Source organism: Zalophus californianus, chromosome 7 (assembly GCF_009762305.2).
Source record: "Zalophus californianus isolate mZalCal1 chromosome 7, mZalCal1.pri.v2, whole genome shotgun sequence".
NCBI classification, from domain to species: Eukaryota; Metazoa; Chordata; class Mammalia; order Carnivora; family Otariidae; genus Zalophus; species Zalophus californianus.
In genome coordinates this window covers 90,705,301-90,721,239 of record NC_045601.1, presented here as the reverse complement: position 1 = coordinate 90,721,239, position 15,939 = coordinate 90,705,301, and the positions used below count along the sequence as shown (strand labels likewise).

At 33.9% G+C, this 15,939-nt stretch overlaps 1 protein-coding gene across 1 annotated transcript in view; it reads right to left on the bottom strand.

The window, feature by feature from the left end:
- The window catches only part of EYS (eyes shut homolog), a 1,577,782-nt gene that overhangs the window by 1,026,360 nt on the left and 535,483 nt on the right, over positions 1-15,939 (bottom strand). Inside the window, 2 exon segments of the mRNA XM_027604057.2 lie at positions 4,627-4,729; positions 4,731-4,783. Coding sequence (XP_027459858.2) covers positions 4,627-4,729; positions 4,731-4,783 — 156 coding nt within the window.

Below are 15,939 nucleotides of genomic sequence, written 5' to 3'. Positions count from 1 at the left end.
CTTCTTATCAATAAAACTTAAAGGATGCCCTAAAAATATTAGACAAGAATGAGTTTTTGGAAATTAAAAATCAGAGCAAAATGTTCTTTAACAATATAATAAAATATTGGAAAAACATGTGTCTACCAAAATGAGCAAAAATAAAATGAAAATAAAAAAGGAAAACTGATACGGTTATAATAATACTAACAGTGACATTTTCCTACAAATTTTTTGATGTAATCATTTTGGGAGGAAGTAGTGGGAAAACTGTGTATAAGTTGTTGAATAGAAAAGGTGATAACACAGCTAAATATTTTCTACAGGAAAATTTATTTAGATAATGTGAAAAATTGAAAAAAAATCAAGTAATAGCAGTATAAGCATGCTATTTAAAAATATGAAAGCAAGTGGTTCCTGGGTGGAGCAGTTGGTTAAGCATCTAACTCTTGTTTTTGGCTCAGGTCATGATCTTGAGGTTGTAAAATCAAGTCCCAAGTCAGGTTCCATGCTCGGCACAGAGTCTGCTTGAGATTTCTCTCTCTCCCTCTCCCTCTGCTGCTCCACCTTGCTCATGGGCTTTCTCTAAAATAAATAAATAAATAAATAAATAAATAAATAAATAAATAAATAAATAGATAGATAGATAGATAGATAGATAGATAGATAGATAGATAAATAAATAAATCTTAAAAAAAAAGAAATATGAAAGTAAAAACCAGAAGAAATATCTAAGAATATTGAAAGAAGTTGCTTCTGCATGCAGGTTAGTTATATTTTCTATATTTGCCCTAAAATATTATCCCCCCACTCCGCAGCCTGCTTTAAGTGAAATCATGTCTAAGTACAGGGCCTACATTACACATAAGTGTGGAAATGAAAGCATTTTGATGAATACGCAAATTCTCAAAATCTTAAACTTAGACAGTCTTTGTACACAATGTCTGCTTTTTTTCCTAGTTAGCAGACTGCTGCTAGACTTCCAACCACAACGAAAATTCTTAGATGTTTCTCTACTTGATTTGTGATGTGATGATGATTTTTTTAAAATATATTTTTATATATACACTATCAAGATTCTAATATCCTCTGGAAATATCAAAGCTTCTTCATTGGTTTAACCTCTTCCTTTAATGGTCCAGGTATATAAAAATATAAAAATCTGTTATTAGGGAAATATTCTCATCTTTATAGGTTATTAAGTGTAAGTTTGTTTCTTCATCTGTCTCTCTCAATCTACCACTTTATCTATACACATAAGTATGTGTATACCAAATGGCATGTCAATCTCAAACCAAATCAGTTTTTCCATGGCCTTCCCTGACTGCTGTTTAAGTTTCACTCTACAACTCCTAACCTTATTCCAGTCCCCTATAATTATTTTCCTACACAATTTTTCTCCATGGCAATTAATATCATTTGCTGTCTATCATGTTATAATGTCTCCCAGATATATCCATATTAGGGAGAGAGTGAGTATGAGTGAATTATGTTTATGGTCATAGCTTCCTAGTAGAAGTATGAGAATTCAATCCTCCAACCCATCCAGGAAGTTGCCAGTCTCTGATACACCCAGCCTGAAATGACAGATAAATCATCTCAGAATTGACTGTATCTACAAAGACACCTTGGCTACCCCAATTACCACCTAGTAAATTCACCTGAAGGCTCATACTAGACCATCTAACCAGGTGAGAGACCCACTTTTACAATGGCAAGTGAGGTGGGTATTGGTAGCTTTCCAATAAATCGTGAAATTAAGAAGAAAGCTCATTCTTTTTAATATGAGAAACCTACACTAATTAACCAAAAACCAAGCATAATTTGCTGAGCTCAAAATACACATTTTTCCTTGGAAAATAGGCCAAACCAATTCAGATGTAGTGACTGAAAGGAAGCCCATGGAATCCTAAGTGGGCTTTCCATTAATCAATTTCATAATATATGCTTTGTGAATGTATGTTTATGAGAGTATCATTCCAGAACAGCTTGAATTCCCAAAGTAAAAGTAAGTAAAAAATGTTTCAGAATCCAATGAATCAATGAGAGGGAGTTAAAGATTTTTTCATCAGAGACGGAAAGGGAACATAGTTTGCTTAATCGATGATGAGTTATACACCTTAATATTTATATAATATTAATATTCTTCTATTCATGAATATATATTGAGCATGTATGATATGCTACATATAGACATGTCTCACCATCTCTACTTTGCAATCCTGATCTAATCTATCACTTAAAACTACAGCTGATCCTTGAACAACATGGTTTTGAAATGCACGGATTTTAAAAAAATAAATACAGTATTGTAAATTTATTTTCTCTTCTTTATGATTTTCTTAATAACATTTTCTTTTCTCTAGCTTACTTTACCATAAAAATACAGTACGTAATACCTACAATATACAAAATGTGTGTTAATCAACTGTTTCTGTTATTGGTAAGGCTTCTGGTCAACAGTGGGCTATTAGTAACATTTTGGGAGAGTCAAAAATTATACGTGGATTTTCTACTGCAAGGGGGTCGGCGCCCCTAACCCTCATGTTGTTCAAGGGTCAACTGTAATTCCAAAGCCTCCGAATTTCTCTCTCTGCTGCTACTGAAACTCTGCAATCTATTCTTCAAACAGGAGTCAGAGTCACTTAGTAAGCATGTAAGTGAGAAAAAGCCTTTTATTGTAAATCTCTCCCTCCTCAAGCATCATTTCTTGTTTCCTTCTTAAACAAATAAAAACCTTCCTTTACTAAATTGTGCATATTCACTCTCAGCAATATAATTTTCTCACATTATCTCTTAAATCCACCTCGAACAGACTTATGCACCCTCCCCTCCAGCCAAACTGCTTCTTTGACCATGTCATTAATGACGTTTGCATTGCTTCTGCGATGGTCAGAACTTAGTCCTTATTTTATTTGACCTAATAATACATTTGACACTGTTGGTTATTGTCTCTACTTGAAAGAATTTACATGGCTTTCTGCAATCCATCTGTCCTTGTTTTTCTTCCTCTATCACTGACTGCTCGCTTCAATTTCCTTTATAGGTTCTTCTTCCTCTCACGGACCCCTAAATATTGCAGTGTCCCTGGGTCAGACCTTGGTCATTTTCCCTGTTCTATCTACATTCACTTCTTTGTGATCCTATCCAGTTTTATAGTTGTATATCTGATAACTCCCCAAATTTACATTTCCGTTCCAGACCACATCAGACAGTCAACTGTGTACTCAACTTTTCCACAGGGGTGTATAATTGGCAAATCGATCTTAAAGTTTGAAACACCACCAAGCACATTAGCTTTCAATAAAAATAGAGAGGTGGTGAAAATAAATTTAAAAAAAGAACATGTTAATCCTTCAAATTTTACAATGGATTTAAAATAGCAGAACAATGTGTTACATCAAATAATTTTACAAAATGTGTTTCTCATTCATACTGAGCTCAGTGTGTCATTTCCTATTTTAACAGTGTTGGTAAGCAATAAGCAGCAGAAAACAACAGCATGGTGAATGGCATTGTGAGGTTGCATCTATGGTCCCGAACAAAACTTCCAAGAATTTGGAATACGATGGGCAACATGACATTTAGAAAGGATACTGTTTTATTGCCAAAACGTACTGCCTCTTATGTAATAAAATCTGTAGATAAGGGTTTAATTTTTTTAAAATTTAAGCAGAGACTTTTGTGCATGAGACCATTGTTACCAAGGTAACCTTCTCTGATGCCATCCGTCAGGATTCCTCAGGAAAGACACCTGCATATTTTTTGTTCAAGTCAATTAACTTTTCCTTGCCTTCTGATCACTTATCTGAAGGAAATACTTCTAATTTTTTTTATCAGTTTTGCTTTCCAATCTTCTTTCTATTTTTCTAGTGTTTTTTACTCCTGCAAGTATAGAATATAATATTAGATACACTTAAACTAGTTTCCCTCAGGAAAGGAACCCAAGAGATCACAGTGGTGTAAAATTCAGACATTAATAAAATGAAACTTGAGATTTCAATACATTTTTGCTGTACTCACATAATTAATATCGGTATACAAGGTAATAAAGCTTTTTGTATTTCATAAATGCAGTTTCTCAGCAGAAGTTTAGAGGGCTAATGAATTTTCCTTTCCATAGCTTCTTGGTGATTTTTGCCTTTTAACATTTGTGTTGTGGAATAGATATTGAGACAGCGAACTCCAAATTACATTTTTCTGCTAGAACTTTAAATTCACAATGCCTCCCTGATTTCTGGCATGTAAGTATATTTAAAAGAGCTAATCTTATTATATTTGTAATGACATTTATGTAATTGATATGACGGTATTATTTCTCTTAGATTATTCATACACTGATACTTCTCTATATTACAACAATATAAGCATAATTCAGATACACTTCAATTCAAAAAGCATAAAAGTATGAAATACCTTGAAATATAACTCATATATTTCTTAGCTGTTAGCAAATAATAGATTAAAAAGCATCATTTTTGTTTTTATTAATTTTTTTTTTTCTTTTTACAAAAAACAAAGAGTCTCCTGTACGGCCTGTCCCACCTCACGTACCAGGTTATTTCAGGTTCTGGAGAGTAAATATAAGATTGCCATTCATTCACAGATAGCAGTACGATGCTACAGACAGAGCAGGCAGAGGTTTACCTGTATAACCAGGAGCACAGAGGCAGCTGTATCCACCAGTTTTGCTGACACAATCTTCTCCATCTAGACAAGGTGAGATTTCACATTCACTCACATTCACTCACATCCAACTCACACAAAGGTCCATGGTACCCTGATTCACAATTACACAGAAATCCAGAGAAAAGTAGGAAAATGAGAAATCACGTGTTAGCAAAAAGCATTTCATTATATACATAATTCATATGTACATATTAAATTTTAGCCTTTTAACTTAATTTAGATAAATGGCAATATTTTCGCTTCATTTTTTTTTTTCCCTTGGAGAAAATATAATTCACCTTTGTTGGTTCACAGCCTCGAAAGTTCCCCAAGTGAAATTTGAAATTCGTCCCCACCGATGCAAGGCAAGGAGAGCCAGAAGAAAGAGGCAAGCCACTCCAAATTGGTGGGGGACAGCTTTAATAAGCAAAGGAACTTGCATTCTAGGCTTGTGTTGGGCACCCGCAAGACAAGCAGATCTTCACACCACTCCCCAAATCTTAAAAGTTTACATAAAGGCATTAATGAGGTTGTCATGTGTACAGTCCTGATGACGTCAATAACGCATTACTCTCTTAAGACGTTCTCACTGAGGGCGCCTGGGTGGCTCAGTTGGTTAAGCGACTGCCTTCGGCTCAGGTCATGATTCTGGAGTCCTGGGATCGAGTCCCACATTGGGCTCCCCGCTCAGCGGGGAGTGTGCTTCTCCCTCTGACCCTCTTCCTCTCGTGCTATCTCTTATTCTCTCTCTCTCAAATAAAAAATAAAATCTTAAAAAAAAAAGAAAAAGACTTTCTCACTGAAGTGGTCCCTAATTGGAAATAGTGGACAGAACATGCATTCCCAAGGACAAGGGAGAGAGTGAGGTGCCTCCTAACTGCCAGGATCCAGTTTGCAGATCAACACGAGGTCATGTCCTCTCAATGACTTCTTTAACGACCTTCTAGATATTTTTCCCCTTAAATGTTCTTTTTGTGAGAATTTTTTAAATGAATGTATTTGAATAAATAATTAATAGAATTTTGATACGTACTATTGAGCTTAATTCTGTACTGTATATTTTATTATAATATAAATATAAATCTTTAACCCTCTCCTATGTTAAAAATTGAAGATTACCGTGTCCATGGATTGAATGATGTTTCTGATATGAAATCCCTTCTGGTTAAGTTAAAAAGATCATTTTAGCAAAAACAATCTTATTACTGCTTAATTATATGGACAGATGTTGGAGAAATTGGATGTAATTCAATGATTTGATGTCAGGTTCAAAGTATCATGCACTTAATCGAGGAAGTGACTCCCAAGAGCCTCGCCTTTGAGAATGGTCTCCAGAAATTTCAACTGAACTTCCTTTCAATATCCAACTCTCCCCTCTTTATCTTAAACATCAACCTCTGATGAATCTGAGTTACTGAGTTCAGATATGTCCTCTGGACTTTAGCTTGGAAATGTTTCTTGCTCCTATGTGGATTTCTTTTTATTGATTCAGATCCTGTCTCAAAGGGCCCTTGATTCTTTCCTTTATAGTCTATGCTATAGCAACAATCTATATAACTATGTGTGGCAGAATGACCCTGAATTTATTTTTAGTCTATTTCTCGATATTGTGCTGGACATGTTTTTATCTCAGCATCTAGTCAGTCTGTATCTATTTTCCAGAAGATAGAAGACCAATTCTCCTGAGATGGAATTGTGAGTAGTTTTAGTTATATATATGTAAAATAAAAAATAACATGAGTAAAATAACAACCAAATAATCAATGACAGGCCAATAAATAATGTTAAGAAGAGAAAGCAATCATTTAATCTTTGTTTTTGCATTCATAGAAAAATATTATGAAAACATAAAACTAATTTCCATAGATAAAATTAAATTGAGAGAAAATGCACCTAGAAAAACAAATTCTAAATAGTACTTTTTCCTTTCTCCTTTTGTAGAAGTCTAAATAAAACTGCTTTACCAGGTTTTCTTGTAATGCTTTTGAAACAGATATTTATTCTGATTTTTTTGAGGGAATTCTTTCTAATTAACTTTAGTTTCAACATAATTGTAATTATAAAAACATAACCACCAGAAATCTAACATGCCCATGCTCCTCTTTTACTCATGTACCACATATTAACTGATTGAATGTCAGATGTTAGTCCTATACCCAGATCCAAGTGTAAATAAGGCTTCGGCTTATTTTTAAAATTCTCATAAAGAAGTTAGGGACATTCATATGTAAACATTACAGTAAATATATGCCAATTGAGAAAGGTGTGAAGTCCTACAGAAACAGAGCTGAATGCTAGAGAAGGTGACAGGAAAGGTTTTACTGGTTAGTCAATAATTTTTGTATCAGTTGGACAGAAGGCATTAAAATTCCACGTGCAATGTCACGCTGGTGTAAAAGAGAACTGTATTTCTCAAGAGCCTTCCATGTGACTAGGATCTTGACCAAAATCACTTTTTAGGGTGATCCAATCACTGATTCTTGAATTTGTGTTCAAATAGCAAAAATTTTCTCCATCTCCACTCTCTCACTAGAATCTTCCAATATAGTCCAGATACTGTATTGAATCTTTTAAATGCCTCACTAAAATCAAGATATGTTTGTTAATGATACTCTCATTGATTGCTGCTGTGTATTCCCAGTGAATCAGTGATGATTCCGAGGGACCACAGGGTAGGAGTTGGACAGTGTTTTCAGTTGTAGCACTAAAAGTTGTATGCAAGAAATATTTTTTCATACTAATAGATTACATTACTACACAATATAACAGATAATGACTCTGATCTCAATTTACACATCTGTTACATGTCCTTAGGACAGTGCTATCATACTTCCAGAAATTACAAAATCTATTCTTTACTCTGTAAGGTTGAATATTAGACATTATTTTGGGACATCTTTCCTCTCAATGATAAATTATAATAATAATCATTGATTTTTCTCAATCTTTTATAAACAGAAATTTATTCATTAAATTTACAGAATTCTCTGTGTGTGTGTGTGTGTGTGTGTGTGTGCGCGCGCACGTGTGTGTGTGTCTTTCCCCTCTTTCTTTCTGTTTGAAAACCAGGGAATATCCATATCCCTTGCCTTTTGCCACCCAGATTTTGTTTTCTGTATTTACAAAAACCTTGAATGTCTGTGTCTAGTCTTTTCCAGGAGACTTAAAATATATATGTACTCTCCCTTCCTTCCCCCCACCTCCTTTTCTCTCTTCCCTGCCCCTGTTCCCCACAGCTCCTCTTCTTCTCAAATAGGAGAGGGAGGCAAGGACAGCACATTCTCAACTTGTTCTCTCTGTACCTACCCTGGCCCTTCAAACCATTAAAAAATCAAAGTGCATAAGGCATGTCTGAAAGGAACCTCACCAGATTCCTCCTCCTACTGGCCTCCAGCTAAGACAATCCCTTCAGCTTTGGTGTATTTTCCCTTCCAATATTAGCTGCTGAGGGCCCCATCCCTACATTAGGCAGACCAGGTCTACCTAGGTTATGGGGAAAAAGTAAAAGTGAACCTTGATTTTTATTAATGTCTTAAGTGACTCAGTTAATCTTACAGTAATATTGATTTGTATGTTAAAAGTCTCTAAAACATTTTTTCTCTTGATGAAACCCTATTTTAACAACTTTTAAAACACAAATATGCATATATTAAAAATATCTTGTTTTGAAGCAACAATTAAGACCATGAAATTTGATATATATGTATATATATTTTTAAAGATTTTATTTATTTATTTGACAGAGAAAGACACGAGAGAGGGAACACAAGCAGGGAGAGTGGGAGAGGGAGAAGCAGGCTCTCCGCTGAGCAGGGAGCCCGATGCGGGGCTCGATCCCAGCACCCTGGGATCTTGACCTGAGCCGAAGGCAGACGCTTAAAGACTGAGCTACCCAGGCACCCCTGTAATATATTTTGATAAAATGGAAATTTATAATTTAAATTCAAAGCTCTATTTCGAAAGTTTTAGTGGATAAATAGTTTGTCAAGGTATTGAACCTTTTTTGTTCAAATTTCCTTTAATTTGATAGTGACCTAAAATTTTCCAGATAGGTTTTCAAGATACTTTTCTAAAACCAAAATGCATTTTAACAGGTGACTTCTAAAGAAAATACAGTACACTGAAAAAAAAAGTAGAGGTAAAGAAGAGTAACTTTGTTTTACATAAAGTGATATTGCCGTAATGAAAGGTGAGGGAAAAATGCAGGATAATCACAGGGACTTGTAGCTCCAAAATGAGGCCCTGCTTTACATTATTCTTAAAATTATTCTTTTATCTTCTTCTTATCTTATTTCAGATGAGAAAGAAGTTAATTAGTAGAGAAATTGTTTTTAAGCTTCTAGGAAGCTGAGTTACTGTAAAATATACCATTATATTGATTAAATCATATTATAAGATCCAATATATAAATCTTTAATGAGAGTTTTAATTTAATTTAATCTTTTATGAGAGTTTTAATTTTAAAATGCACTTACAGTATTAAGATTTCATATGTATTTCTTCCAAAAGATCATTTTATAAAAACCTAGAGTCCAAAACACAAAAATAAAACAACAAACTGCTGCAGGAGAAACTTTATGATTAGAACATGTTAGCCTATGTTACAGCTATTCAAATTTTGAGATAATTTATAATACATTTTAAAGTAATTTCTACCTCTTTCTTGTAATTCTATACTGCAATCCTGAACCATAGTTCTTTATATTAATGGCATTTCTTAATCAAAAAGTGAAAAATCTATTTTTATTAGTGAAATGGGTAAGGATTCTCACACTAAAATTTTATAAAAAAGTGAAAGTTCAATAAACCCTTTAGATAATATTTAAAAAATTTAATCAGTTTTAAGATATGTAAAACTCACCATCTGTTCTTTTATAATTTTTAATGGATAAAAGCATATTTAAGTATACAAACATACATAATGAAAAGTAAATACAATACTTGTAAAATTTGCACATGGAAAAACTACCAAATTTAATATTAATCTAAGAGAATATTGAACATGATATGTTCATACATCTTTAAGATGGTGTACTTTAAGGTGCTATATATTCTGTGTATCTCAAGCAAAAGGAAGAAGAAAAAGTAAACCAACTTTTTTCTACCCAATATATTTGCTCCACAGAGTGATTATCTTTAAAATAGTCTTTATATGTCATTATTATAATTTTACTACACATGGGTGTGGAAACAATGGAGTTATGGAAAAGTGTTCACTAGAATATAAATCATTTGGATTAATAACTGGTTTCTGGGCAAACAATTTACAGAAGAATGTACAGATTTTTGTCTCTAACGAGTCATTTTCAACTCTGTAATGGTAAAGAACTGCTAAACTCATGAACATCACACACCAATTGGTCACAATATTCTTGTTGATAATGATTTGTGTGTGATAATCACATCAGCCATTTGGAAATTTTTCTTCTATATTCTTTGAATGAACCAGACACTGTTATTGTAATTGTTCTGGTAAATTCTTTCCTTAGCTGTAAATTTTTCATAGTTCAATATTATTGTCAGTGATCTAAGTAAACTGATAACTGTGACTTAAAAAGACATTAGTTCTATTGGATAACATATGCTATCAAATGTCAGAAAATGTCAATTCTAGTGTCCAGTTTCGCAATGGTTTGTAATTGAACTGGGCCTGTCATCCGTATGCTGTCATATCTCAAGGAATTCATCTGTAAATACTGTCATTAGGATTAAGTATTAATTATTGCAGCCCCCAGTTTCAATAACCAAAGTAGAGAATGGAACAGATTAAAAACATAGACGTAATAATAAATACATTATATAATAATTACTATTTTTAATATTTTTCTCGTGTGTCTATAGTTTAATTTGTACTGAACATACAATTGGTTTTAAATGAATTGTTAGATTATTTCAAAGATTTTTAATGGTAAGTTAATATCAATATGCTAAAAACACACTAAAAAAGTACTTTATATCAAAAATATATTCGTGGAAGACGGATATGAAAATATGATTACTTATTTTTCAGCTATTATTTTTTTGTCTTTGAAAGATTTTAATGCATTGAAAGTGGATTTTATTGTAACAATTTAAACAGAGTAATTTTCTGAGAATACAATAATCAACACCCATATACCCATCATCCATATTTAACACATCTCAATGTTTTTCCATGTTGCTGAATAATTTTAAGGAAAATGTATAAATGTATACATTTGAAAACCCTTTGTATACATCGAGATTCATTTTTCATCCCTTTCTACTGTGAGGAAATCCCTATTCTTAGATTGATGTGCATTCTTCAAAATATGTTTTAAAATTTCATTAAATATTATATTAATGTCTCCAAAATGAAATAATTATGTACAAATTTAATAATATATGTACACAATTCATATGAGAAAAGTACAAAACTGGTGAATGAAATCAAAGAAAAATTAAATGTAGAGATACTACATGTTCATGGATAGAGGGACTATACTGTCAAGATGTCAGTTCTGCCCAACATAATCTCTAGATTCAATGAAATCCCAATCAAAATCCTAGCAACTTATTCTGTGGATATTAATAAAACAATCCTAAAGATTATAGGGAGAAGCAAAAGATTCAGAATTCAATGTTGGAGAACAAAGTTGAAGGACTGACACTGCCTGACTTTAAGACTTATTATAAACCTACAGTAATCAACATAGTGTGGTATTATCAAAACAATAAACAAAGAGATCAATGGAACAGAATAGGGAGCTCAGAAATATACCCACATAAATACTGTCAACTGATCTTTGACAAAGAGGCAAAGGCAATTCAATGGAGAAATGTTTTTTCAACATATGGTTTTGGAAAACTGGACAGCCACATTGAAAATTTAAAAAAATCTAGACACACACCTTAAACTGCTTGTAACTCAAAATGGATAAAATACTCAATGAAAAATGAAAAATTATAAGAACTCTTCGAAGAAAGGAGAAAATCTTGATGATGTTGGGTGCGGTTGTTTTTAGATATGACACCAGGGTATGATCCACAAAAGAAAGAATTGATAAAGATGGGCTTAATTCAAATTAAAATTTCTGTTCTGTGAAAAATGATGTCAGAGAATGACAAGGAAAAGCCACAGACTGGAAGAAGATATTTGCAAAAGACAAAGGATTATTATCCAAAATATAGAAATACTAAAAATTCAACAGTAAGGAAACAAACAATCCAATTTTAAAAATGGGCCCATGATCTCAACAGATACTTCACCAAAGAAGACCTACTGATGTCAAATAAGCATATGAAAAGATGTTCCATATCATATACCTTGAGGTAAATGCAAATCAAAACAATGAGATACCACCACACACCTTTTAGAATAGTCCAAATCCAGAACACTGACAATACCAAATGCTCATAAGAATGTGAAGCAACAGGAGCTCTTTTTTTAAATTTTTTTTTTTTAAGATTTTATTTTTTTTGAGAGAGAGAGAGCACAAGCCGTGGGGAGAAGTAGAGGGAGAAAGAGAAGCAGACTCGCCACTGAGCAGGGAGCCTGATCCTAGGACCCTGGGACCACAACTGAGCCCAAGGCAGATGCTTGACCTTCTGAGCCACCAGGCACCCCAGCAGGAGCTCTTGTTCACTGGTGGTGGGAATGCAAAATGGTCAAAGCATTTTGCAAAAATGTAAAAAAAGCAGCCAATTTAGAAAATGGTTTGGCAGCTTCTTACATAATATTTTACTAAATAATATGTTATATATATTATTCTGATACTTTCTTTTCCATTCAATCATGTATTTCAATAAACACTCAAATATATTTCTATTGCTTTATTCATAATGCATAATAGTTTATGTATTATGTTTATTATATCATATTTTTGTTTATTTATTTAGATTTTTTCTAAATTTTCACCATTGTAAACATACCACAAATGTATTAACTTGTACATATCTCCTTGTACTTACATTCAAGATTTTCTCTAGGGTATACACATGAGATTTATGATAATTTCCCCCAAATAGCTTTTCATCGTCCCATGAGCAGCAGATGAGATTCACCTTAGAAAGACGTAAAATATCTCATTTTATTTCAGGTTTCCTAATTATTTGTTTACTAATCATTTATTTTTCTTCCTCTTAAATTGGTTCTTCATGTTCTTTGCCTATGTTTTGTTTTGTCCTCTTTTTTATTTTTTTTAAAGATTTTATCTATTTATTTGGCAGAGAGAGAGAGAGACAGAGAGCACAAGCAGGGGGAGCAGCAGAGGCAGAGAGAGAAGCAGACTCCCCACTGAGCAGAGAGCCTGATATGGGTCTGAATCCCAGGACCCTGAGATCACGACCTGAGCCGAAGGCAGACACTTAACGACTGAACCACCCAGGCACCCCTTGTTATGCCCTCTTAAGTTTAAACTGATTTTGCCAACACTTAGTTCTGTTTACTGTAGGCTTCTACTCCATTATCACTAACAGTGTATTGCCTCAAACACAAACCACAGGAAGCTTGTGAGGCTCTGCCCAAGTACAGATTTAAAAGAGAAAAGGCTGCTATGTTCATGGTATTTTTTAAATAACTTTATTTTTTAGGTTAATTTGAAGTTCACAGCAAAATTAAGCAAAAGTACAAAGTTCCCATACAGTCCCTGCCCTCTTATATTCAAAACTTCCCCCAATATCAACATTCCCCACCAGTGTAACATTGTATTACAATTGATGAACCTACACTGACATACCATTATTATTCAAAGTCCATAGTTTATGTTAGGGTTCACTCTTAGTGTTGTACATTCTATGGGTTTTGACAAATGTATAATGGCATGTGTCCATCGTTATAATATCATACATAATAGCTTCACTGCCTTAAATATCCTTTGAGCAAATCCACCTATTTTTCCCTCCTTGTTCTCTAATTCCTGGAAACCACAATCTCTTTATTGTCCCCAATGTTTTGCCTTTTCCAAATTGTTATATAGTTAGAATCATACTCTATATAAGCTTTTATAGATTGGTTTCTTTTATTTAGTAATGTGAATCTATGATTCCTCCACATGTCTTCATGGCCTGATAGCTCTCTTTTTTTTTTTTTTTTTTAGTGCTGAATAATTTTCCATTGCCTGAACATACCACAACTTATTTTTCCATTCACTTACTAATGGTCATCTTGGTTGCTTCCAAGTGTTGGCAATTATGAATAAAGCTTCTATAAACATCTGGGTGTTAGTTTTTGATCGGATGTAAGTTTTAACTCATTTGTGTAAATACCAAGTACTGTGATTTTTGGATCATATTGTAAGTTTTGCAGGAATCTGCCAAATTCCAAAGTAGCTGCCATTTCTTTTCTATTCAGAGGGAAATCACCTTGGGGGTCCAAATATTTCCTGTTTATCATATAATCATCTTCAAAGGATGTCTCTGAATAGTCACCTCCATTTCCTTTCTTACATTTCTAGTTTCTAGGGAGGGCCTCTGGAAAAAGATGATGGCACCAGGTGGATTCAACACTAATCAAGTGGTCAAAAGTCAATCCAGAAACCTCCAACATCTATTTCTTAACAGGAAGAGGCTGGTTCAGTCACGGTTCAGTGTACTGTATTGTTTTTCCTCTACATGAGCCGAGCTTGAGGATAAATATTTACAAAAACTCTTCCTGTTGGTTGCCAGATTGTTCACCATTAGTATTTGGTTACTTTCCATCAAGCTTTTTAGGATAATCTCAGTTTGAGAAACACTTTGATGTCATCAGCTAGATTGAAGAGTCAACATCAACTTTATAATCAATTCATCTCTCTGAAAATGAACTCATAGTTCTTGTTTTCATGAATGTACCATGAGAGTTCTCTTTTACGCAGAGGGCATTTTGGCTGACTTCCTCCTCTAACTCTTTGAGATCTCATACAGAACTTGGAAAACTGGTTTTTAGAAGCCATATAATTAACTTGTGTTAAATACCTTCATTTACATTTGTAAAATCATTTTGATTCTACTATTCATTTCATTCTAGTCTCTGACTCAGAGCTATCTCCTAAGTCCTATGTAGGGCAAATTAGGAATGCCAGGCAGTTAATGCCCCATGCTTCAATCTGCATGTTTTCTGTGAGCTTATTTTCCAGTTACTAATCCTACCTTCTGTTTGGTTGATAGCATTTTTTATCTTAATTCTTTACCACTCTTCTTCCTAGCCACAGCCTCATCATGGGAAGAGTGTTTACCCCACCCTTTCAGGCATGGTTACAGTTATTTTTTTGCACAGTGATCTATAGGTAAAAGATGAAGGGCACTATTTCAGAGCCTAGGACTTAAGAGAGTTTACCTGTTTTTTGTTTGTTCTCTTGAACTTCTCACATGTGAGCATGTGAGAACATGCTAGTCCAATAAAAATGAGAGACACTTGGAGCACAACTATTTCAGCTGACTTAATAGACTGTGAAACACTTCTCCCTGCTCAGCTATGTCCCAGAGAAACTTAGATGAATCCAGCCTATATTAGAGCCAAATACCAGTAAACCACAGATGTAAAAATATTAATAAATAACTATTTTAACCACTGAGTTTTCAGTTTCTGCTGAGCAACAACAGCAAACCAGTGTAGCCTGTATACTAACTTTGAAGGAGTTCACATCCCTGCAGACAAAGGATAGATATGGCAAAGGGACTTAAATCTCTGAAATTCACTTTAATCTCCATTACTGATAGAGGCTAAACCTTTCCTGTTTCTTTGGAATCTGTGCTTCTTTGCGCACAAGCCTTCCTCTAAATATGCTGAAGGAGCTGACTTATAAAATGTTACCAGTTTTCCCTGGCCAACTCCCCAACCATTTCTTATTGGTTCCAGCCCATAAAAAGGGTTAGATTCCAACTTTGCTGATGAGAGATGGAAACACTTAACTGGGAAGAGCTAGCCTATACCCTAGAAGAGCTGCATAACCCCACCAATCTGTATTGTCACAAAGTTGGGGAGCCTGTGTGAGATTGACCCTAAGGTAGACCAAAGGAGAATAAATATAAAACTTAAATGAGTTAAACTTATTGACATGGATGGAGAGAGAAGATTCAATGTGCTAATATTAGCATCTGGGTATGGTGTTAAATTGGTTAATAAAAAACAGGACTTAATTCCAGCTTAGATTGGTGAAGTAGAAGTTCCAGAGTATTCTTGGTATATATTAGAAGGAACTATTCATAGGTTTATTGTCATGGAAATGTTGGAATGGATCTATCATGAGTAAGCTGTTCAGTTACCCCTTAATTTCTATCCCAAGAGAATACAGGAGGATATTCCTATCTTCTAGGAAGAAATTCCATTCACCCAGGAGGACAGTCCATTCACCA